Source organism: Lolium perenne, chromosome 1, assembly GCF_019359855.2.
Source record: "Lolium perenne isolate Kyuss_39 chromosome 1, Kyuss_2.0, whole genome shotgun sequence".
Classification (NCBI taxonomy): Eukaryota; Viridiplantae; Streptophyta; class Magnoliopsida; order Poales; family Poaceae; genus Lolium; species Lolium perenne.
The window spans coordinates 93,207,300-93,231,918 of NC_067244.2; the positions used below are offsets into that span (position 1 = coordinate 93,207,300).

A 24,619-nucleotide genomic window follows, 5' to 3' on the forward strand; every position below is an offset into this window, starting at 1 on the left:
CGTGGTATGTCATCTCTTGTGATATTAATCACATGCTTGCAAGCTAATCAGACGACGTGCCACCGAGAGGGCCCAGAGTGTATCTCTCCGTCATCAGGATGCACAAATCCCACTATTGATCCATATGCCTCAACTCACACTTTCCGAATACTTAATCCCATCTTTATGACCACCCATTTACGCAATGGCGTTTGATGTAATCAAAGTACCTTTCCGATGTAAGTGATTAAATGATCTCATAGTCAAAGGACTTAGGCAACTATGTATCGAAAGCTTATAGCAAATTGAACTTAATGACTTGATCTTATGCTACGCTTATTTGGGTGTGTGTCCATTATATCATTCAATTAATGACATAACCTTGTTATTAATAACATCCAATGTTCATGATCACGAAACCATGATCATTCATTAATCAACAAGCTAGTTATACAAGAGGCTTACTAGGGACTTCTTGTTGTTTACATAACACACATGTATCAATGTTTCGGTTAATACAATTATAGCATGGCATGCAAACATTTATCATAAAAACAAAGATTATAATAACCACTTTATTATTGCCTCTCGGGCATATCACCAACACCTTCGTCACGCGCGTGAGGTCGGCGAGCTGCTCCTCGATGTCGGCGTTGATGTTCGCCAGCGCGAGGTCCTCCGCGGCGACGGGCTCCTCCTCCGCGGCGGCCCCCTCCTCTGCGGCCTCGTACCACCCGTCTGCGGTCTCGTGCCAGCCGTCCGTGGCCGCCTCCACCATCTTCGCGTCCTCTTCCTTCTTCGCCGCCGCCTGGGCAGCGACGCGGAGCGCCTCGTCATCGGCGACCCACCGCGCGTCCGCGCGCTCCTCCTCCTCCGTCCGCGGGAACCTGGCCCAAGCGGCGAGGGAGAGCTTGGCCCACGTGGCCTGCAGAGTGCGCGTCATGGCGACGGAGAGGGCGCCAGAGAAGGTGGAGGGGGAGAGGACGTCGGAGCGGGTGTGATGAGATCTGTGAGCCCGCCGCCGTCTTTTATAGCCGGCGGCCTTGGGCGGGAAAGTTGGGCACGAGCGCGCGCCAATGGCATTTTCGCGCGCGCGGGAACCTTGGTGCGCGCAGGAACTTTCCCGCGCGTTCTACCGCCCGCCATTGCTGTCCCGTCGAGGCCGGCCATGGCGCAGCGCCGCGCAAGGAAGACGAACCACGTGGCGTCTTTTTGGGTCGCCGCGTTGGGCGCAGCGTGCGACCCAACCGGACACGCGGACGCGGGCCGCTGTCTGGGTGTCCGCTCGGCCACCCAAACGGCCCAAAACGGACGGCCCAGCGTGTCCGTTTGGGTCGCTCGGTAGGGCATCTCCAACCCGGCGACCGAAACGGATGCGCTGGGCCGTCCGTTTTGGGCCGTTTGGGTGGCCGCGTGGACACCCGGACAGCGCCCCGGGTCCGCGTGTCCGACAACGACCTGTGTCCACGTGTCCGTTTGGGTCGCACGCTGCGCCCAAGGCAGCGGCCACCCATTTGCCATTTGGTCTATTTCTTTAGGAAATAGGCCATTTAGCAACACATACTTATAAATAATATCTTAAAATATAGAATAATATCTAACAAATATAGAATAATATCGAATAGCATAAAATAATATCAAATAAAATTTAGCATAATGAAGAAACGAAATGTGCCATAGTTTGAAAAAATATAAAAATTACAAATTGAGATTGTCAACTCAATTTGTGCGCTCTAGGATCTCCTTCTGCCTCTTCTCGAAGCAAGCTCTCTTCGCCTCGCTCATGGTGGTCAAGTCGGTGTTCATGATCAGGTTGTCCTCGGCTTGCCGTTTGAGCTCAACTTCCTTCGCCTTCAACTCCACCTCTTTGGCCCTTGCCATTGCTAGGAGCTCAATTTCTCTCTCTTTGAGCTCAATTTTCTCGAGCTTTGGTCTTGGCCTTCAACTCTTCAATCTCAAGCTTCTTCTTTTGGACATCGAAGTAGTTCTTCTTGTCCTCTTCTTTCTCCCGACGCCTCCTCTCATCCCTCTTGTCCGTGGACACGTCTCTGTCAGCATGCATCTCCTTCAAAGTGTCAAACAATAGCATGGACGAAGCATCACGCTTCATGTCGGCTTTGGTTGACTTGTGGCCGCGTGGATGACTTGCACGAGAAGCGGAGCTACCGTAAGGCTGCCCACCATCAAGGTCGATGACCGTGGCATCTTTGGCGGTCTTGTTGCCAGTCAAGGTGGCCATGTACCAGTCGTACCCCTCATGGAACTTTGGGGTGACATGGAGTTCCTTCCAACAATGAGGGAAGGCAAAGGTCTTTTGTTCATTGTTACTTTTGTAGAAATCCAAAGCTTGCCACACGTAGAGCAAAGCGAGACAACAATGATAAGCATATGTGCAAAGACCGAATGAACAAGTTGAGGTTAAGAATCATACCAAGTCCTTCATGCCCATGCCGCTAACGGGCATCCGCTTCACGTGATCATACGCCGCCTGGAACTTGTTGCATTCAGTTTGAATTGTTCCCCACCTCTTTTGGAGGGATAGCTCGCTGCGGTCGCTCTCAAATGGCTCCAATCCGTATTTGCGATGTTCATGGAAGTATTCACAGATCCGGCGCCAGAATGCGGTCCCCTTCTGCTCGGCACCTGTCAATGCATCTTGCCCAATGGTCAACCATCCATTGACGAGCACCTTGTCCTCCAGCACCGTGTAGTTGCTGGTTCTTTTGCTAACCCGGCGACCTCGAGCTGCGGCTTGTGTCAGCTCGCCAGCGAACAACGGCTCCTCCTCGATGTTCATGTTGCCGGGGTATGGCACGGTGGTGTCCTTCTGTGTGTCAGTTTGAATTGTTCCCCACCTCTTTTGGAGGGATAGCTCGCTACGGTCGCTCTCAAATGGCTCCAGTCCGTATTTGCGATGTTCATGGAAGTATTCATAGATCCGGCGCCAGAATGCGGTCTCCTTCTGCTCGACACCTGTCAATGCATCTTGCCCAATGGTCAACCATCCATTGACGAGCACCTTGTCCTCCAGCACCGTGTAGTTGCTGGTTCTTTTGCTAACCCGACGACCTCGAGCTGCGACTTGTGTCAGCTCGTCAGCGAACAATGGCTCCTCCTCGATGTTCATGTTGCCGGGTATGGCACGGTGGTGTCCTCCTGTGTGTCAATGGGAGGTGGCTGGGGAGCCTGCTCGGTTGAAGGATATGGCACGGTGGTCGGCATTGTCTGCGGGTAAGACGGAGGGACCTGCACGGTGGACGGTGCCATCGATGGCGGGGCGCGCTTGGCTGACAAATCGTCGAGCGGGTTGTGTGCACCAGTCATCGCTGCTGCTCCCAGGTGCTTTGGGCCTTTGGAGTTCGCCGGCGCACGGTTGAGGTCAATGGACAAAGGCGACGGCCCCGTCATGGACTCGCCCACCTCCGGTGACCCATCCCGTGACGGGTACGCGTAGCGCCCTGAATGCGCCCCCAATTCCTGCGCGCCGGGCGTGCACCCCAACGGGGTAGTCGGCGGGGCTGGAAGGGGCCGGGTCACGGACGAGGCCGAGCTCCCCCCCCCCCCCCCCGAGGTAGTGCCAGCGCCCTGGATGATCATGTGCTGAGCGAGCGTTGCGTGGCCGTAAAAGAGCATGGCATGCTCTTGCATCACATTTGCCTTCACCTGCGTTTGGGGCTGGAGGAGCTGCTCCGCCGCCAGAACCCGCTACTTGGCGGCAGCGGCCTCCTTCTTCCGTTGCCACAACGCCCTGTGCTGGTCGCCCCGCTTCTTTCTCTCCATCGCCCTCTGCTCCGCGGTGAGCTCGGGCTTCGCCTTCTTCGTGGGCGGCCCGGGCTCCACGACCACCGGAGCGTCCAGGACTGGAGCCGCCTCCACGGTAGGAGCGACAACGGACGCGAGCTGGGCTTCATCTCCGATGGTGGCGGTGGCGGCGGCAGGAGCTTCGTCGGCCATCTCTAGGTTTTGGGAGTGGAGTGGAGTGGGTGTGTTTTGGGAGACAGACATGCGGGCCAGGGGCGGACAAGGGGAGGACGCGAGGGACCAGCCAACGGCGTCCGCGGCCACGCAAACTCGTCCCAGATTTGGGCCGGTTTGGGTCGTGCCGGACGCCGCGGCCATCCGTTTTTGGGATGGGTCCGTGCGCTGGGCCGCGATTTTGTCCGGTTGGACCCATCCAGGCATCTCCAACGCGGCGACCCATCCCGCGCTCGCGCGTCCGGATGGGTCCAACCGGACAAAACCATCGCCAGCCGCGCGGACCCATCCCAAAACGGATGGCCGCGACGTCCGGCACGACCCAAACCCGGCCCAAATCTGGGATGAGTTTGCGTGGCCGCGGACCCCGATAGCTGGCCACTCGCGTCCGCCCCATGTCCGCCTCTAGCCCGCGTGTCATAGAGAGATAGTTTTTTTTCATTAAAGTTAACCATTACATTTTTTTCTTAAATCTACTACTACTAGTCTAGCTACGTACGGGGCCGGCGTCCTCGCCGACGACTCGTCGCCGGGGCCGGCGTCCTCGCCGGCGACTCGTCGCCGGGGCCGTGGATTTCACTCGACACGGGCGGCATGTACGCGTGAGGATTCCACTCCAGCTTTAGCGGTGGGTGGCTTGGCCACGGCCCTCTTGCGGCTCTCCTCCGCGGCCGCCTTCCTCTTTTCCGCTTGGGCGCGCTCGCGCTCCGCCTCCCGCACAGGTCGAGCTCCTGAAGGGTGGCGCGTTCCACAGCGGTCCGTGCCTCCAGGCGGATGCGGCCGGCGGCCTAGGCCTCGTGGTTCTCCTCACGACGGCGCATGCGCTCTTGGCGGCCGCGCTCCACCGACGCAGCAGCCTCCCGGGCGCGCCGCTCGAGCGAGGGCAGCTGTATGAGGTGGCGGGCAGCTTGCATAGCGAGGAGCTGGTTTTTCTGGCCGAGGAGGTCGCCTAAACGGCGGCGGCCGGCCCGGCAGGTGGCCTCGTGCTCCTTCGTCACGCGCGTGAGGTCGGCAAGACGTTCCTCGATGGCGACGTTGATGTTCGTCAGCGCGAGGTCGTCGAACAAGTCGTCGGCGTCGACGGGCTCCTCCTCCACGGCGGGCTCCGCCTCCTCCTCCGCGGCCTCGTACGAGCCGTCCGCGTTCTCGTGCCAGCCGTCCGCGGCCGCCTCCACCAGCTTCGCGTCCTCTTCCTTCTTCGCCGTCCCCTCGGCGGCGACGCGGAGCGTCTCGTCGTCGGCGACCCAACCCGCGTCCGCCCGCTCCTCCTCCGTTCGCGGGAACCTGGCCCGGGCGGCGAGGGAGAGCTTGGCCCACGTGGCCTGCAGGGTGCGCGGCATGGCTATGGAGGTGTAGAGGGCGTCGGAGAAGGAAGAGGGGGAGAGGACGGCGAAAAAGCTGCGAGGTCTGTGAGGCCGGCGTCGTCTTTTTATAGCCGGCGGCCTTGGCGGGAAACTTGGGTGCGAGCGAGCGGCCATAGCCTTTTCGTGCGCGCGGGAACCCTGGTGCGCGCGGGAACTTTCCTGCGCGTTCTCCCGCCCGCCATTGTTGTCCCATCGAGGCTTGCCATGGCGCAGAGCCCGCACGCTGAAGACGAACCACGTGGCGGCTTTTTGGGTCGCCGCGTTAGGCGCAGCGTGCAACTCAAACGGACACGCGGACGCTGTTTGGGTGTCCGCGCGGCCACCCAAACAGCCCAAAACGAATGGCCCAACGCGTCTGTTTAGGTCGCCGGGTTGAAGATGCCCTTACGGTAGAGAGAATCCACGAGGGGGCAGATAGAAGGCAAAAGGTGTTTGGCTGACCAACGTGTCATTGTGGAAACGTGGGGTACGTCACCTCTTTGACCGAAGGCAGCCATTGGTAATCTACAATGAAAATCGCCCACATGTCAGGCTTTTATATATTATTATAGTATAATATAATGGTACAAGAGGAATGGCCTGGTCAGGTGGAATCGATGAAGGCTATAGAACTGATACACCACTTTTATTTGGCTGTACAACTGAAAGTATACAGACAATGTTCCCCTTCCCAGAAAGGCCGGCGAATGAATGAAAGGAATAGCACACCTAAACTAGATACAAAAGGGAAATAACAACAATGAGTAATTATACAAAGAATTGAGAACTGTGACAACGGAAACACCACGAATCAGCCAGATGGTCTATGGTAGATATGTTTTGTTCTTGCATCCACAATCAGGCCCCTATCACCATTCACCTCCAGATCATGCCTGCAGGATTATTTTCATAAGAACAGTGTCTTTCATAGCTCCGTAAAAATGTGCTAGAAGCAAGAATTACTTACTGAAAGACAAAATCTGGAATGGTTAATTGTTCACGTGGCACGTATCTGAACAGCTGCACAAGCCTATCGACATATACAACTTTCTTCCAGACCTAGTTTAAAAACACGATTCTAAACCTCAAGCAACATATTAAGTGATTAAGGAATATCAGTATGGTGTGAACTGAGAGATACCTCTCCATCAACCAAAACTTGCATTGCCAGAATAGCTGATCTCAACCCCAAGGTTGGGTGAAGGATATATATTCCCTGTTACAGTGAAAACTGTTAGAAGAGCAAACTTTTAACAGATAAATAGGATACATAGCGCATAAGCAAGATACTGACATGAAGGTTCCGCTGGTGTTTCCGGCCTAATATTTGTTGTATCCGTTTCATGAATCCTAAATCTGGTTGCCTGGACATAGATTAAGAAAATTCCTTGAATAAACTCATGAGGGTTTAAAACCCGCTGGTAGGAGAACGATGGAGAAGGATCGAGCTCTGGCGATCCCAGGCGACGACGGGAGCCCGCCGCCGACCACCGCCCTCCCGACCCATACAGCAGCCACCGCCGGCGCTGGACTCCCCAACTCCGACGCCACCCTCCCGTCGGCTCCCGTCGTCCTCAGACGCGGCCCCTTGCCGCAGGTTTGCTCCCTCCCGCCCCTCCTCCGTCGCCCTCGTCGACCACCGCTCCCTTCGCCTCTCCTAGCTCTACTGCTCCTCCCTCGCTCTCGTGCCCTCCTTCGGCCCCGCGCACCCGTTCTTGCGCCTACGCCGCGCTCCACCCGTCTCCCCGGTGAACTCTTCTCCGATTACTCCATGGCCAAGTTCCACTCTCCCGTCCCCGCCGCCCTCGTCCCTGGTTCTCCCTCCGCCGCGGGCTCCACGCTCTGGCTTGCGTGCGTCCGGTCCGCCGGGCCGATCGACGCTCCCGCGCTCTCAGCTTGCCTCACTTTCTTCTTCTCCCACCCCGACGACCCCTTCTCCGTCTCCGACGCCGGCGACGGCGTCTTCTCTACCACGGTCTCCGGCACCAGCGTTGCGGCGGCGCTGCTCTCCCGCCGTGGTGTCGCAGCAGGGCCCATGCGTGTTGACTTTTTCCCTTCAAAAAATCTAGCCGTTGAGGCCATGCGATCAGCCCGGGCCCGCGCTGACTCTCCTGCCCCCATGCATGTCAACAAACCTGTCACCCCTGACGTAAGCCCCTCCGGGGGTGGCCCCGCGCGGAGAGCCGCGTCTACCCCCGTTCCCTCCGCCTCTCCCGGCCCCACCCTCCACGTACCCACCGCCCCATGCGTGTCGCCCCCCCACCCCACGCCGCCCTCCACTACGCACGTGCCCCCCCCTCTCCACCACCTGGCAGGGGCCCGCCAGACCGCTGACCACGCCACGCCCCTGCTCCAACCGCACGATCCCCATCCGACGCCCCGCAGCTGGGCGGACGTGGCTAGGGCCCCCCTGCCACTCGACGGCCCACCGCTCTCCTTCTCCCTCCGTTATCCTCGGCGACCCCGTTCGCTCCGCCCTCTCTCTCTATCCGACATATATGCGGAGAGGCTGTGCTTCCGCTGCCTCCTCCCAGACCACCCCGTCCGCGACTGTAGAAACCCAATGCACTGCCGCCTGTGCCGCAGCCCCGGCCACTGCAGCGGTGGCTGCCCTCTCTTCGGCGCCCGCGCCTGCTGCACCACCCACCCCTCCATCCTCCGCACCCGTTGTACCTCCGCCTCGCGTCGCCGGCGGCCGCGGGCATCTCCCCGTCACGCCTTACCCCTTCGCCTTCGCCATGTTGCCACCTCCAGGCTTCACCACTACGCCCGTCGGCCAGCCTCCCAACGCCACAACGCCCACCCCCTCCTTTGCCGCTCCCGCTCCACGAAACCCCATCTCACCCTACTCTCCCATCTCGCCGCTGGACTTCGCCGGCGCCTCCGCCAGCAGGGGCTCGGACGGTACCGCCGCTGGAGGCGGCAGCGACGACTCTACTGACTCTGATCCGCGTCCGGCCACCCGCCACCCCGCCCACATCGACGTCTACATGCTGCCAGTCGACGCCCGCTCCCACGGCGCCACCGTCGTTCTCTTCCGCTCCCGAGCCAGCCGTGAAGCGGCGGTGGACGGCAGCCCGTTACCCGTCCTCGAGCATTCCGTCTACTTCGAGCGGCACGAGGAGGCGCTGAACCGCCTCCGCTTCACCCATACAGGCTACGCCGCCCTCGCCCTCGTCCACTTCCCCTTCGACCATTGGACGGTGCCGCGCATCCAGGGCTCCATCAGGCAGATGGGCAATCCCACCGACATCGCCCAGGTCTGCCTGTCCGGGCGCAACTACTTCCGTATTCCTCAGGACCTGAACGTCAAGAACGCCGACGACGACTACACCGTTGTGGAGGTGCAGCGTCTCCGTCGGGTGCCGATCGGCGGTGCAACTGGTGGTGGTAACGAAGGAGGTGGCGGCGGCGGCGGCGGAGGCCGCGGTGGCAGTGCCGGTGGCGGCAGCTGGGGCGGCACGGACCCCGGACGGCCCGCCGCGCGGGGATGGGCCCTGGTCGGCGCCGACTCCTTTGCCGTGATGGGCCGCCGTCCTCGCGATTCGGTGGCAACAGCGGCTGCCCGCAGTGTCGCACTCGGGCCGCTCGTGGCCAGCATCCTGACGCCGCGCCGGCGGCGGCCGCCGACGATGCGCCCCCGAGCGAGGCGGATTTCTCCATCGACGTCCCGCAGCTGTGCTCCGAGCGTGTTCGCGACGCTCCCTTCGCCGCCATCACCAACGGCGGCGTCCCACAACACTCCGACATCCGCGTGGGTGCGTGCGGCCATTTTCTCCACATCGTCGTCCGCGGAGAGCCGGGCGAAGAGGCATACTTTGCCGTCCCGCGCCGCATGGCATCCCCCGGCATCATCGGGCCGCGCGGCCTAGCCCACCTCCACCTGGTTTCCGGTGCCATCGGCGTCGTCGACCAGATCGTGAAGGCCCCGGGAGTGGCCTCATGCCTCTCTGTCAACGTCCTCGCCGACGCCGTGACCTGCGCCTCGCCCCTCGAGCTGGTGCCCTACCATGGTGTCGTGAGTGCCAACGCCGGCGCGGCGTCGGCGGCCAGGAACCTGTCTTCTGCGCTCCGCTCCGCCGAGGACCATGGCGAGGGTCCGGTGTAGGAGGCCGCCGGCCACCCGGCTTGTGATGCTGCTCCTGCCCAGCGCCGCTCCCTCCATGTCGCCGTGGCCGCCCCGCCAAGTCCCACTCCACCCGTTCACCTGCCCCGTCCTAGGCCGCCGTTGGGGTGAAACGCAGCGCCCGCGTGCGTGATCAGAGCGGCCCCCTCTTCGAGTCCGTCATGGCGCGCGCTATCAGGCTCAAGGCCCTCAAGTCCGGGGATGGTGGGGACGCTCTGTCAACCTTGGTGCCACCGCCCTTCCGCACCGATGAGCTGCTCTCCATGGCCCATGCCTGTCAGCGCGGGAACCATGGTGTGTGCGCTCGCGTTCGCCTCCGAGGAGCCTGCCGCCGATCCATGAGTTCCCTACCCAGCTGCTTGGGGCGGGCCAATTTAGGTCCCTGGATGATCGCGCCTCTGGCTCCCGCGCGTGCACCGCCCGCCCCCGTCAAACACGTCTACCTGCTTAGCTCAATGCCTGTAACGTGCGTCTCCAGTTTGTGTTGTATAGCCTCGCACGTTTTGCTCACCTTGGTGCTGTCCGGTGTGGAGCCTGTTCCACCCTGCCAGCCCCACTTAGGGTTAGATAGTCCGGTTTTGGAGCTTGTTCCACACCGTCGATCGTGCTTTGTGGGTGTGGTTGATGTAAATAGCTTGGTGACAATCAAGTTTCCATGGATGTAAACAGCCTCTCACAACTCCTCCTCTCCTCCTGGAACATTCGCGGCTTGAATGACCCCGACAAATGCCTTGATGTAAAAATGAACCTATCCGCGCAACCCCTGCATGTTATTTGCCTCCAAGAATCGAAGCTCTCCTCGGTCCCACCTCAGAAAGAGGCGACTTTCCTCCCCCAGGGGTTCACTTGCTTCTCCTTCCTGCCTTCCATTGGCGCATCCGGTGGCATTGTCACCGCGTGGGACTCGCGACACGTTACCCACCTGTCCGACCTCCCGATGCAATACTCGCTCTCCTCCACCTTCGAGCTGGCGGCCGACGGCACCCGCTTCACCATCACCAACATTTATGTGCCGTGCGGGCCCGAGCGGCGGGACGACTTCCTCTCCGAGCTCCAGTCCCTCTCGGACTTGGGCTCTGACCCCTTGGTTCTGTTGGGAGACTTCAACATTGCCCGATGCGCCGAAGACAGAAACAACGATAACTTTGATGCCCGCGCCACGGGCAGCCTAAACGATCTCATCGACGACCTTGCCCTCCAGGAACTCCCTCTTCTAGACCACAGATACACCTGGACAAACTCCCGAGACGACCCCACCCTCGTGCGGCTGGACCACGCGCTGATTAATCTCGCCTGGGGCGCCCGCCTCTTCAACTCGACTCTTCACTCGCTGATCTGCACCACCTCGGACCACGTGCCCCTCCTCCTGATGGCGTCCTCGCGCGCGCCGAAAACACAGATCTTCAGATATGAGAAGGCTTGGGCCCTTCACCCTGAATACAGGTCCCTTGTTGCCTCCGTTTGGGCCCGGCTACAAAATAGATTGCCACCCCAAGCCTCCCTGAGAATTTGCAACACCCTGAAATGGGTCCGAGCTGAATCTAAACATTGGGCAAAACAACGCCGCAAGCCTGCCGAGGTCGTCTCTAATTGTAGGAGGGTTCTCGAGCTTTTTTTGATTTAATAGAAGAACTCTGGCCGCTTCCGGCCCCGGAAAAATTGCTCAGGGACCGCGTTCGTCAGCACCTTTCCCTAGAATACAAGGCCCTCAATGCCTACTGGAAACAACGTTTCACATTCCGCCTTTGCCGTTTCGGTGAAGACAACACCAAATTTTTTCATGCCTGCGCTTCCACGCATCTCCGGAAAAACCAGATCAAGGTCCTACATGACGGCGGGCGGGTGCTCTACAACCACTCTGAGAAGGCGGAGCTGCTGCGCACCTTCTACGTTAGCCTTCTCGGCACCTCCACCCCGCCGGTGTGGGGCTTTGACCTCCGCGCCACCATGCGTAGCGTCACGGGATTGCAGGAGCTGGACCGACCCTTCACCATCCAGGAGGCTAAGGATGTTGTTTGGGCTATGCGTACGGATAGCAGTCCCGGCCCAGATGGGTTTGGCCCTGCCTTCTTTCGCACCTTCTGGGATATTGTCAGCCCGGACCTCATGGCCTTCCTCTAGGACTTCTATGATGGGGTGGCCCCCCTCGACGGCCTCAACCGGGCCTTTATCACCCTCATCCCCAAGAAAGAAGAGGTGCTCACCGCTGACGGTTACCGCCCCATCTCGCTCCAGAACTGCGTTATGAAGATTGTCACTAGGATCCTCACGACAAGGCTCCAACAATACATTGAACGGATTATCTCTTTTGAACAGTCGGGGTTCGTCAAAGGGCGAAACATAGTCAACAACTTCCTATGTGCTGCAGATGTGATTCCGAGCTGTCGTACCCGTAAAACCCCTGCAGTTGTGCTCAAGCTTGACTTTAAAAAGGCCTTCGATTCCGTCAACTGGACTGCACTAGACGCCATCCTGGGTGCTCGCGGCATTGGGCCTCTTTTCCGGTCTTGGATTTCTGCCATTCTTACCACTGGACGGACCGCGGTCCTACTTAACGGGGTCCCCGGATGATGGATCTCCTGTAAGAATGGGCTATGCCAAGGAGACCCGCTGTCCCCGTACATGTACCTCGCCGTCGCCGACTTGCTCCCGTGTCTCATTGCCATGGAAAGCTCCGAAGAGTCCCTGCTGCACCCTCTGGTGGACGACCTCCCATGCCCCGTTATCCAATACGCAGACGACACCCTGCTGATCATGCGGGCCGAGCGCTCACATGTCTACCGCCTCAAAAAAATCCTTGACCTCTTCTCCCAAGCAACTGGCCTCCACATCAACTTCCACAAGAGCACCTTCGTCCCCGTTGGTGGGGTCCCGGACGATCTTGCCACTGATCTTGCCAGCATTTTGGGCTGCCCCGTCTCGTCCTTCCCCCAAACTTACATGGGGCTACCCCTGTCGGACCACAAACTCCCCGCGTCGGCGCTGGAATTCCTGTCTGTCAAGATCTCCAAGCGCATCCCCGGATGGCGTACGTCCCTACTCCCCATTGGCGGGCGTCTCACGCTCACTAATGTTGTCTTGTCCGCCCTTCCGTCATTCGCAATGTCCGTCCTACCTATCCCAAGAGGGACCCTCGCCAAGATGGGCAAGCCGCGGCGGGCGAGTTCTGGAAGGCAAAGGAGAAATGCTCTGGGGGCGATTGCCAGGTTGCCTGGGACTATGTCTGCCGGCTACGGTCCGAAGGGGGCCTCGGCGTAACGGATCTGGGCCTTGAGAACACATGCCTCCTGCTGAAGGTCCTGCATGGTCTCTTCTCTGGGCGAGACTCCCCTTGGACTAGGTGGATTAAGCGGAGCTACCTCGGCGACCACCCCCATCCAGCCACGCCCGCTTGGAGGTGCTTTCAGGCGCTTCTCTCACTTTACCGCTCTATTACTAGGGTGGACCCCCGTGACGGGCGCTCGACCTCCCTCTGGCATGACTCCTGGAGCTCCCTGGTCCCCTGTATGCGGCCCTGCCCGCAGCCTACTCGCATTGTCTCCGCCCCCTTGCCTCGGTTGCATACACCCTCGGGCGCGGGGGTATTGATATCCCCGTCGCCCACCGCGTGACCATTGCCGCCGCCGGCGAGCTAGACTTTGTGCGCGCCTGCCTCTCGCTCACCATGACACCTGACATCCGTACCATCGCTCTCGGCCATTCCACCGACTTCAGCACTGGAGACATCTACCGAGCCTTACACTCCTCGGGATGTGTCGTTCCCGGCCAGGAGGTCAACTGGGACTGCTTCGCTCCGCTCAAGGTGCGAGTGTTCTTCTGGATCCTCCGTCTCCAACGAACCAGAACTCGCGCCCTGCTACACCGTCTCAGGTGTGTGCCCTCCCCCAACTGCGCGTTCTGCCTAGGGGTTGTGGAGGACATTTCACACCTATTCGTCTCGTCGCCTCGGACCCCTTTGGAACATCGTCTCTCCCACGATGCGGCCCCGGGACGGCGCCGACCTACCAGCTCTCCTTGATGGACTCTCCAAAGATCTACCACAAATGCACGTCAAAGCGCGCAACACCGCCGTCCTTTCTCTCCTTTGGTCCGTTTGGAAGTCCCGGAACAAGATGGTCTTCGACACGGACCTCTTCTCTACTACCCGTGTAGTTGCTATGGTCATTGACCACCTACGCCTTTGGACTGTCCACGCCTCGGCTAAAGTCGACACGGATCCCTTGCTAGCCTGGTGTCAGTCCATCTCTTAGCTTCCCCCCCACCATCTCCCACCCCCCTTGTAAACCCCCTTCCCCCTCGGGCGCGGTATGCCGCCCCGGATCCCCCCTGGTGGGGGTCAGCACTTGTATTCGACTTGTTGTTTTGATAATATACATGAGTTCAGGTGGGCAAATCGCCCCCGTTGATTTCTCAAAAAAAAAAAGGTTTAAAACCCTGAAGAGATTAACAGGTAGAGGGTGCTATTGCATTGACGAAGATTGGTTACCAAATAGACTGCCACATCACGTCTTCTATCACGCAGGATTCATAGGCGGACCCACACGGAATTCATGCTGGACCCTCATGAGGCTGTGTCCATGAGTACTCCCATGGTTCTACCATGTGTGTGTGTGTGTGTGTGTGTGTGTGTGAGAGAGAGAGAGAGAGAGCAAAGAGAAAAGAAAGATGGAGAGAATAGATAAGCAAGAAATTTAATCAATGAAATGTGGATCCAGGGTGATGTGGCAGTTCATGTTAGCAACCAATCCACACGGGCATGCCATGTATGCAATAATACTCTCCAAAGTCACCCTAGGGGTTTATTTGAACAGTTTGCACAGGTAAGGGGGGGGTGCATATCTAGATTTCCCAACCACAAGGTTATGTTGTCCCAGCCCAAAACTTCAGGGAATCAAGTAGACTGTTTCTTTTATCAAACACTTACGGTTGCAATGATGCTGCAGAATGGAGATACGCAATTGTATATGGCTTCTGAATCAAAGGTTCAAACTCCTGCAACGAGATGCTGCTTTTAGAATGAACTTTAACTCATCTTTTATAGTTTGATGTCTTGTTTTGTCACTCTCTTATCGTTGCCACAAAAATAAGACTTAAACTATAAAATACGAACTGAATACTCATAGGAAAATAAAACTTAAACTATAAGTCCCAGGAGGCATAGACATGACTCTTTCAAATACAATATTAAAAAAAGCACATTCCCTGAAAATCCATCTAAACATTACTGGTGTCTTACAGTATACTTGTCTCTAGTTTAATTTGTTTAGAATCAAATCTCAGTTTCATAAAAATCGTTATACAGAGACTTCTAATAAGAAAATTACTTGGGTTAATTGCTTCCATGTACATTCGTAGTTCGAAAAAACCCTAAAATTTATAGCATCAATAGTATATTCTGTGTTAGTGGCTGCCAATGCACATATATAACTAGACATGCCTGACTTAAGAAATGCAGAGAGCATAGAAAACCCTACACTATGGTCAAGCTGATCAAACTTCCTAGTCCTAATCATTAAGTATCTGCAGACAATTGCAATCCAGGACATCATAGTTGGGCTGGGGCTGGAGAAGTTCTGGTAGGCAGCTTTTGTTTCAACTGCATAATTACCTTCACTACATGTAGAACAAATCGCTCAAGATCCAGGCAGCGAAGAAGAAAGTGTGCACCAACAACAACCATAACTGGGCGCCCTTCAATATCAACTCCAGCGCGATAACTGCAATTTGTAGGGCTCATCAGAACTGCAGGCAATAAAATACAGTGGAAGAAAAGATAAATCATATGCAGAGATAAACTAGCATAAGAGGAGGCAAAATAAAACGTCATAACAACAAGAGAAATTTACATACATTATTTTCATTTCAGCAATCTCTGAAAGATTAAGAGAATTTGCTTTAGCAAGGTATCGTGAATGAAGTGAATATTCCTCAGCAGCAGACAATGGAGGGAAACCTATATCACCATATCCAAGCAACCTAGAGTAATTAAATCCCTTTTGAGCTTGAGAAGATTTTTCCCACTGCTCCTTGCGTCGCAGATCCGGGTCTTTAATTAGTGACATAAATGAAGGATCCAAATATGAATCCAACTTGAAAGTACCCCTGTTGAATAAATCAGGGAAAATTAGTTGAGCAATATTTGTACCTAAATAAAGACCTTTTGAAGATAAATTGTAACATGTAATCAATAAAATAGATAACGTAGATAATTAAGTAAAAATTAAAGTACACATAACTGACTAAATAAAAAGAGGGTAGTGTCTCATCCATATGAGGGTCTACACAAAAGATAGTCTTTCAGTAAAAACAGGACAATAAAGATTTGACCAATCAATCTGCAACAAAGTAAGACCGAATAAATAAAATTTAAGCTGCCTAACTGAGACCAACAAGGATGCATAATGCCTAAGCTACAAATCAGAAGCAGCCACTGATCTAGCATTTACCTAATATCGACAGCAAATGTATATATCACATTTAGTGTATGCGAATTTATACTGGTTAGGAAAAATCAAGGTAAATGTTAAACTTTTTGAATTCACCTCTTCGATGCCAACCCAGAATCAAGTGGAAGGTCAAGTGAAGCTGTAGCTACTGTTCTGTCTGTTGCACCAGCAGGCAAAGGTCTTATTCTTATTTTCCGTTCATCTATTACAGTTTCACCATTCTCATCGCCAACATCAGCTGGAAGTTTCGATACTGCAATTTCTTCCTCCTGCTTGTCCCGAGGAAAATAAAGTGGGAGCAATCTGCATAATGTTTTTGTTAGCAAATGTAAAAAATAAAATAATTTTGAGCTCCAGCTTAAGCACCTTTTGTATATCTCAGTATCATATGATGATGTAGTACAAAAAACAACACCCGCTATCTTGCCTATTTGTTTCTCCAGAAAACGTCTAACAGTCCCTGAAGAGTAAAGTGAGTTAAAGCACAACAAAATCTTAGACATGTGAATTATTTATAGAGTACAAGTATGGTACAGTCATTTTTTTTTTTTAACTTTCTGCCACTCATCGCTTCACCTCCAAGTGGAAACAATATATTAAACGGAGGGTGCCTAAAAGCTTCCTTTGTGTGTAAAACATCTTGTATAACAAATCATAAATACAACAAGTACAAGATAGAGCACACATAATAAGAGAACTCACTTATTGCTACATGGGCAGCTGGTTCACGAGGATAGTTTTTAGCTTCCGTGTATATGCAACCCATTGCGATGCTAAGGAAATGAAATGGAAGAAAAGTAGCGATATGTGAAGATTTCAGACAGCACAGCGCAAAGACCAAACATCACTTGTTAAACAAGAAAAATAACAAGATAAAAGGATAAAAGATTTCAATTTTAACCCATAAGATGCCACAAGCTGACAAGTACCTTTCAAGGCCATTCTCAATGAGTAGTTCCAAACATGACCGGTAGCAGTGACTAAGTGCATTCTCCGCAGCTGTGTGATACTTGACAGCATATTTCGGTCCCACTGTATGGATGACCTTCCTACACCATCAGTTGATGTAATATATTTTAGTATAAATAACAATGCATACAACAGTGAATCAGAATAATTAATCTGAATGACTTTGCAGGTATGAAAGAACAATTAATCTGAATGACTTTGCACATATATTTCGGAGTACTTAAATTTTGAAAAGCAGATACAAACTAGTAAATGCCTTTCTTGTAAATTACATCTTTCCCAGAACTAGGAATTGTTCCAAATCCAAAGTAGTTTACAAGTAATTGAGTTATGTGAGTTGAATAATTATTCTTATCGTATAAATTAAACTGCACTGTATAAAACTGTAACATAGAGACACCACGTAGGTGTCCAATCCAGTAGAGGAGAAAAGTAAAGCGGGGTAGCTTTTTCATGAGTATAAGTTGTAATATTTTTATTAATCCGAAGGATGAAACCTGACAACACTGGAGATGATAATCATTTGTTTAACTTTCAATATAAATAAAAGACTAATGAAGCACAGGTGAAGACTACAAAATACAGTGATGTTGTAATTTCAGGCTTCAACAGTGTTTCCAGGATCCAGATCCGTGCACATGAATGTTGCAACTTGAGATGCATGCATTTTCTACTTGAATAAATGTAGAACATGTATTCATAACTGAAACAGCACGCGGTAAGAGCCAAGGCTACCTCGCAGGAAGATCATATGCAGTGGTCATCTTTGCCATCCCAGTTCGGCAGCCGCCCTGCAAAGCATGGACCAATAATAAAAGGTGACTTGACAAACTTCACAAATGTTCCACTGGCTAAAAGTAGAATGGCAATTTCAAAAAAAAAAAAAAAAAAAAAAAAAAAAAAAAAAAAAAAAAAGTAGAATGGCTGGTCCTGAACTCCTGATATAAGTCAAAGTCGTACCAAGGTGGCGCATTCCTCCGTGAGCCCCGAGCCTGCTGCGGCGTGCAGCCCAGGACTGCTGTGCCCCTCGTCCAAGCTCTACAGCATTCGCGGAATCACGAGGTTAGCGCCGCGACTACAGCACTCTGCAAGTACCAGCAAGACATTAGAAGAAGAGAATGGCAACCTCGTTGGTGGAGTTGACGACTGCGTCAACCTCCAGGTTCCACGGGTGTCCACGCCAGAGGTAGATCCTGGAGTTTATCTCGTGGTCGACGGGGAAGCGCGAGGAACCGCCGCGGGCGCCGCCCGCGTCGTCGCCGGTGAGCGGGTCGGAGAAGGAGAGGAATGAAGACGCTGCGGGCTCGGATCCGCCGCCCGCGGCTTCGGCGGCGGCGGACGAGGAGTTGGGCGCGTAGAGGCGCTGGTCCGGGTCGCTCCAGCGCGGCACCTGGTCGAGCGTGACCGCCGGCTCGATGCCGCCCACGCCGAGCGCTATGGCGGCCGCTGCGGCGGAGGCCGTGGCCGGCGGCGCCGAGCGGTGCTGCATGGAGGCGGAGGCGAGCGGGCGAGAGGTAGCGGGGGCGCTGGTGTGAGGCCGAGCGGCCGTTAAGAGGCGGGCGCGAGACGGAAGGAGCCAAGGAGGCGTCGGAGGAGATCAATGGGAGACGACGAGAAAGAAACAAAAGCGTCCACTAGGCAATGACATGTGGGGACACGTACCTTCGTTTTTGGGGCACAACGTGTGTGGGCGTAGCCCACGTGATACAGCTCGGACGGATATTCGGAGCCGTGCTGCACTGGCGCCACCGCTAGCTGACGTGATCCGCTCGCCTGTGTAGAGGCCTTTGTTTTTTTCCGACGGACGGCTAAAATGATCTGGGTGCTGCTCCAGCGGGGTGATGCATTTTTATTTTTTTCCTCTTCTCCATTTAAACATAGTTCCAAATATTACATATTGAAACATGATTTTACAAAAACTAACACATAGTTTGGAACATGGTTTACACAAACTAACACATAGTTTGAACCATGGTTTGACACAAATATAACATTTAAAAAAGAAACTAGTTGTGTTGATTTGCGTATGTTCACGCCAAGAAAGAACATTCGAGGGCACACACCCAATCACCCAAACTGGAAAATCCAGCGGGAGGAGACGGTGCCCTTATTGATTCTAACGAGGAAGAACAGACAGAGACCTCCACTACTGGCTTCGTCTGGCCCGTAGCCAGATTCGCTGCAAAGAAAGAACATTCTAAGTTCTAAGTTCTAACTATCGGTGTCCGAGCCGAATTCGCCGGTGTGGTAGTGCCTGCGGCAGGCTGTATCGTCGAACACCTTCACGATCATCTTGTCGTCCCCCTCGTAGAGGAAGGTGAGCTGGCAGCCGGGCTCGAGCGCGAGGTCACGGCGAACTTGTCCCACCCCGTGTGCAGTACATCTTGCCCTCGCTCGTCGAACAGACCTCCACGGTCCGGCGGCGTGCTGCACTGGCCTCCCGTAGCTGCAAATGCGTCGGCTCGACGCCATCGACGAACTCGGCAAACTTGTCCGGGAGCCGTTTGATGCCGAGTGGGTCGTCGTCGATGCGGAGGAGGAACTCGAAGCAGCGCTCCTCCTGCGAGGACGAGGAGTGCGCAGGCGACGGCGAGCGTGGGGCCGTAGCTGCTCCACCACGGCGGCCCCCGCCCCGACCACGGCACCTGTGGCCGCAGCCTCGATCGCCTCGCCGCCACCAGGACCGGCCATGGATCGCCTCGCGGGCCTCGGGCTGCGCGTCGCAGAACACCTAGGCGGCGCTACGGTCGAGCTTTGTGGCGGCTAGGGTTTCTTTGGAGGAGTGGATGAGGAAGAAGAACGCGCGCCCCCTTTATATAGGCCGGAGGCATGCGGTGGCCGCGGGACGCGTGTCATCGCCATTAACGTGGTTGGCGGAGGTGGGATGCGGCCGCTCGGCAGCCGAGGCATCGCCATTAACGTGGCGCAGACTGCCGAAGCGATGCAGCGGCGCAGTCGCTGGCATGTTTGAGAAGACGCATCGACGCAGAGTCACTGACAGGCGGGCCCGACGAAACGTCCGCCAGACGCGAGCGGACACTTTTGGCGTCCGCGGAGCATCCGCGGAGACGCATCTGAGGCGCATATTTGGGCCAGGTTTGCGTCTTCGCGACGGCCCGGCCACTTTGCGTCGCCCTGCTGGAGGTGGTGTGATGAGATCTAAGATCCCGGGAGTGGCCCGATCTCGCGATTTGACCCCGAAAACCAAGGGAAGAGGTAGGATAACGCGAGGAACACGAAGAACACGAAGAACGCCGGTACTCACGCACGCACACCAACCCGATACACCCAATGCTTACCCCCGTGGCTCGATGGACCACGCCAATAGAATCACCCGGAAGAGGCACGCGGCAGAATTCCCGAGAAGAAGAGATTGATGAGGGAGAGAGAGTAGCTTGTACTAGAATCTCACTCAGCAATATCCAAATCAACAACCAGGATGCCTTGATTACAGAGGGATGATAACCCTAGGGAGACTAAGCTCAAAGTTGTGTTTAAGCCTATTGCAAGTCTGAGGGGTAAAGGAGGGGTCCAGGCTACTTATATAGGCATACATGGCCAGCAAGGCGAAAAGGTACGCGAAAGGATAACTTAGGCAGTTTGGTGAGTCATTCCCGTCAAATCCGGTTTGGGATCCGGTCAGACCGGGCCTGTGGCCGGGTGGTCCGGTCCTGGGTCCGGTCGACCGGGCGCCAACCGGATTCTTGCGAAGTTTCCGGTTGCCTTCCGCACGATGCGTGTGGAAATCCGGTTGCCGCCCGGTTGACCGGGCCTGGGACCGGATGGCCCGGTTGTGGGACCGGTCTGACCGGGTCCTTGACCGGCCAGCACTTCTTCCCTTCCTTTGAGCGCTTCGAGCGACGTTGTGTCCAGCTTCGTGATCATCTCCATGTCCCGCTGCTCCTCTCCTTCCCTTGACCTTGGCGTGTCCTCCTCTCCGGGGTCTTGATGCGCCTTGTACCTAATGACACATAGCACATCGGCATGAGGTAGTATTCCATCCAAAGGGGTGCTAAGATCAAGGGTGGTGAGGAGCGAGTTCACCTCATCATGTAGAGCTTTAACTCGAGCTCGCGTCATTGGTCCACTTGGGGGACTTGTTGGTCTTGGTGTAGCGTCGTCGGTGAGCGGGGCTACATCATCTCCCCCCCTTGGGAAAGAGTCGTCCTCGACTCTTGCACCTCCTCATCTCCATGATAGGGTGACAAGTCCGAGATGTTGAACGTGTTGCTCACCAAGTACTTGGATGTCGGGATGTCGATGACGTAAGCGTTGTTGTTGATGCGCTTGAGGACCTTGAAGGGGCCATCTCCTCTTGGCTTGAGCTTGGAGTTGCGCTCATGAGGGAACCTTTCCTTCCGGAGGTGGATCCAAACGAGGTCTCCTTCTTGAAATATTCTTTCCTTCTTCTTGGCGTTGATGCGGTTGGCTTGACGAAGCACATGTTCTTGTATGGTTGCTCTTGTTTCTTCATGTAGTTTCTTCATGGCGGCGGTGCGCTTGTCGAAGTCCATGTTGGTCCGCTCATGAAGGGGAAGTGGAAGTATGTCGAGTGCCGTGTAAGGTTCGAAGCCGTAGACGACCATGAAGGGGCTCCTTGATGTTGTCTTGTGCTTGGCGCGGTTGTAGGCGAACTTCGCGTGAGGAAGGCACTCCTCCCATGACTTCAAGTTCTTCTTCACGAGGACGCGTAGAAGAGTGGAGAGGCTTCGATTGACCACTTCCGTTTGGCCGTCCGTTTGCGGGTGCGAGGATGATGAGAACAAGAGCTTCACTCCAAACTTTGCCATGAGCGACTTCCATAGGTAGCTCATGAACTTGACGTCTCGATCCGACACAATGCTTGCCGGTATTCCGTGTAGGCAAACAATTTCCCTGAAAAACAATGAAGCAATGTGTGAAGCATCATCGCTCTTATGGCAAGGTATGAAATGAGCCATCTTAGAGAATCTATCCACTACCACAAATATGGAACCATGACCATGCTTAGTGCGAGGCAATCCTAAGATGAAATCCATGCTAATATCGGTCCATGGTGCATATGGAATAGGTAATGGGGTGTAAAGACCATAAGGGTTGGAGGTGGACTTAGCTTGAAGGCATGTAGTGCAACGGTTGCATAGGCGCTCCACATCTCGCTTCATCTTTGGCCAATAGTAATGAGTGGATAACATCGCGAGTGTCTTGTCACGTCCAAAGTGACCCATAAGACCACCCCCATGTGACTCTTGCAAAAGTAACTTTCGAAGAGAAGACTCGGGAATGCAAATCTTGTTAGCTTAAAACAAGTAGCCATCATGCAAATAGAAATCATCCACTCCTCGTTCAACGGAGCACTTCTCAAAAATCGGAGCAAAGAAAGAATTGGAAGGATAGAGTTCTTTGATCTCTTCAAGTCCCAAAACATGAAAATCCAAACGAGTAAGCAAAAGGGTGTTTTTGCGGGAAAGAGCATCCGCCACAACATTGTCCTTGCCCTTCTTGTATTTGATTACATATGGGAAGGACTCAATGAACTCGACCCATTTTGCATGTCGTTTGTTCAAGTTGTGTTGGCTTTTCAAATATTTCAAGGACTCGTGGTCGGAATGAATGATAAACTCTTTTGGCCAAAGATAGTGTTGCCAAACTTCAAGAACACGAACCAAAGCGTAGAGCTCCTTGTCATATATAGGATAGTTGAGGCGTGCGCCATCTAACTTCTCACTATAATATGCCACGGGTTTGCTGTCTTGCATAAGAATGCCACCAATACCGAGTCCACTTGCATCACACTCAATCTCAAAAGTTTTTGCAAAATTTGGAAGGACAAGAAGGGGAGCTTCGGTAAGGCGTTTCTTCAACTCATCAAAAGCATTTTGTTGGGCCTTGCCCCAAACAAACGGAACATTCTTCTTGGTAAGTTCATTCAAAGGGCACGAACTGCCGTCTTTCAAATAGGAACATAGTCGACTTCCCAATATATGTGTTGATCCCATCTTTCACAGAAAGAGCAGAAGGGAACGGTTCGAGATCTCTTGTTTGATCTGCAAGGGAGCGAGAAAACGCCCTAGTGGACTTTCCTTATAGATATGTTCCTGATTCTGGAATTACCCGCCTGCTCTTACTGAGATCGTATCCCTTTTGATAGAGGTTCTTAATCCCCCGGGATATCTACTAAGGAAGGAAGAATGAGAATCATTTCAGTCCACTGGTTCTAGCTCTGTTAGCTGTAGTAGTAAGCCTGTCAGGAAGGTTCTATTAAGCAAACCTGTAAGTTAGTGATTCAAAGTATAGCCCTGGTCTTTTCTAGTATTTTGTCGATTGATCCTCTCCCTGGTACAAATTATAACGCAGCTAAGTTCCTGGGGCTCCTCCTTTCTGATCACTCTCCCGCCAGAGATTCAGGATCCCGGAACTATGGCTCATTTGCGCGGGCTGAACTTCTACCTCTCTCTTTACGAGCAAGATTTTTGCTATAAATGAGAATATCATCGAAATAGACAACCACACTCTTGCCAATGAGAGGACGCAAGATGTGATTCATAAGACGCATAAAAGTGGATGGAGCATTGGAGAGACCAAAAGGCATAACGAGCCATTCATAGAGACCAAGCTTGGTCTTGAATGCCGTTTTCCATTCATCACCAATGGCCATGCGAATTTGGTGGTAGCCACTACGCAAATCGACTTTAGAGAAAATCGTGGCACCACTTAATTCATCAAGCATGTCATCTAAACGCGGAATGGGATGGCGGTAGCGGACGGTAATGGCATTGATGGGGCGACAATCCATACACATCCGTTGCGTCTCATCCGGTTTAGGCACAAGAATCACGGGAACCGCACAAGGGCTAAGGCTTTCGCGAACGTACCCTTTAGCAAGGAGATCTTGTATTTGGCGTTGTATCTCCTTTGTGTCTTCAGGGTTGGTGCGGTAGGCGGCACGGTTTGGAAGCGGAGCGCCGGGTATGAGGTCGATGCGGTGTTCTATGCCTCGAAGTGGTGGTAGTCCATGAGGGAGCTCGTCGGGGAAGACGTCTTGAAACTCCTGCAAAAGAGACAACAAAGACGGAGGAATGTTGGTTAAGTCGTTAGTCGCCGATGATGGTCCCTTGCATATGAGCACGTAGTGCAGTATGGTGGATGGGTTCTCTTGGACCTCTCTCCACTCACTCTTGGTGGCTAGGAGGACACTCTTCGTCTCACTCATATATGGCTTGTGGCGCTCACTATCTTTGTGGTGGGTCGCTCCCTCTCCTCTCATCTCACTATGGTGGGTGCGGAGTTGAGCCCTCGCTAAAGCCTTCGCATTATCCGCGATGATTTGGCTAGGAGTCATCGGGCGCAACTCGAACTTCTTGTCCTTGACCTTGAAGGTGTATGTGTTGGAGAGTCCATCATGTATAGCCTTCTTGTCAAATTGCCAAGGGCGGCTAAGCAACATGTGGCACACCGTCATGGGTACCACGTCACACTCGATAGTGTCCTCATAAGGTCCAATCTTGAAGGTGACGGTGACGGTATGTTGTATCTTGACGCTGCCCTTGTCACTCAACCATTGGATATGGTAAGGGTGAGGATGCTTGCGGAGAGTGAGGTTGAGCTTCTCACACAATTCGGTGCTTGCAAGGTTATGGCAACTTCCACCATCGATGATGACCTTGATCGATTTGCCACCAATTCCGGCACGGGTTTGGAAGATGTTGCACCGTTGGTCGTCCATAGCTTGAGGTTGAGTTGTTAGCACCCTTGTGACCACAAGTGAGGGACTTGGGTCATGCTCACATAAGAGAGGGTCT

General features: G+C 54.2%; 1 protein-coding gene across 9 annotated transcripts; it reads right to left on the reverse strand.

Moving 5' to 3' along the window:
• Window positions 1-5,823: 5,823 nt before the first annotated feature.
• LOC139838647 (uncharacterized) lies at window positions 5,824-18,448 on the reverse strand. Of its 9 annotated transcripts, none has more exons than XM_071828692.1 (14): window positions 17,965-18,446; window positions 17,799-17,876; window positions 17,574-17,629; window positions 16,799-16,918; window positions 16,572-16,642; window positions 16,236-16,329; window positions 15,966-16,172; window positions 15,400-15,525; window positions 15,032-15,140; window positions 14,348-14,415; window positions 6,592-6,661; window positions 6,439-6,513; window positions 6,265-6,356; window positions 5,824-6,190 (listed from the first exon to the last, which is right to left on the reverse strand). In XM_071828692.1, exons 1-14 carry the CDS (start codon window positions 18,325-18,327, stop codon window positions 6,109-6,111), a joined length of 1,611 nt encoding a protein of 536 aa, XP_071684793.1. In that variant the 5' UTR covers window positions 18,328-18,446; the 3' UTR covers window positions 5,824-6,108. The 9 variants fall into 9 exon arrangements, 8 of the variants coding, with proteins under 8 accessions (XP_071684793.1, XP_071684791.1, XP_071684796.1 ...); XM_071828690.1 differs by having other exon boundaries at window positions 15,274-15,525; window positions 17,965-18,445; XM_071828695.1 differs by lacking the exon at window positions 6,265-6,356 and having other exon boundaries at window positions 15,274-15,525; window positions 17,965-18,448.
• Window positions 18,449-24,619: the final 6,171 nt, after the last annotated feature.

Excerpts from the sequence above, each read along its gene's own strand:
- LOC139838647 (XM_071828690.1), bottom strand. The coding sequence starts at position 18,327 with ATGCAGCACCGCTCGGCGCCGCCGGCCACGGCCTCCGCCGCAGCGGCC. Across the intron at positions 17,877-17,964 it reads TCGTCAACTCCACCAACGAG|AGCTTGGACGAGGGGCACAG; the intron begins GTTGCCATTCTC and ends CGAATGCTGTAG. Across the intron at positions 6,191-6,264 it reads ATTCCAGATTTTGTCTTTCA|GCATGATCTGGAGGTGAATG; the intron begins GTAAGTAATTCT and ends ATAATCCTGCAG.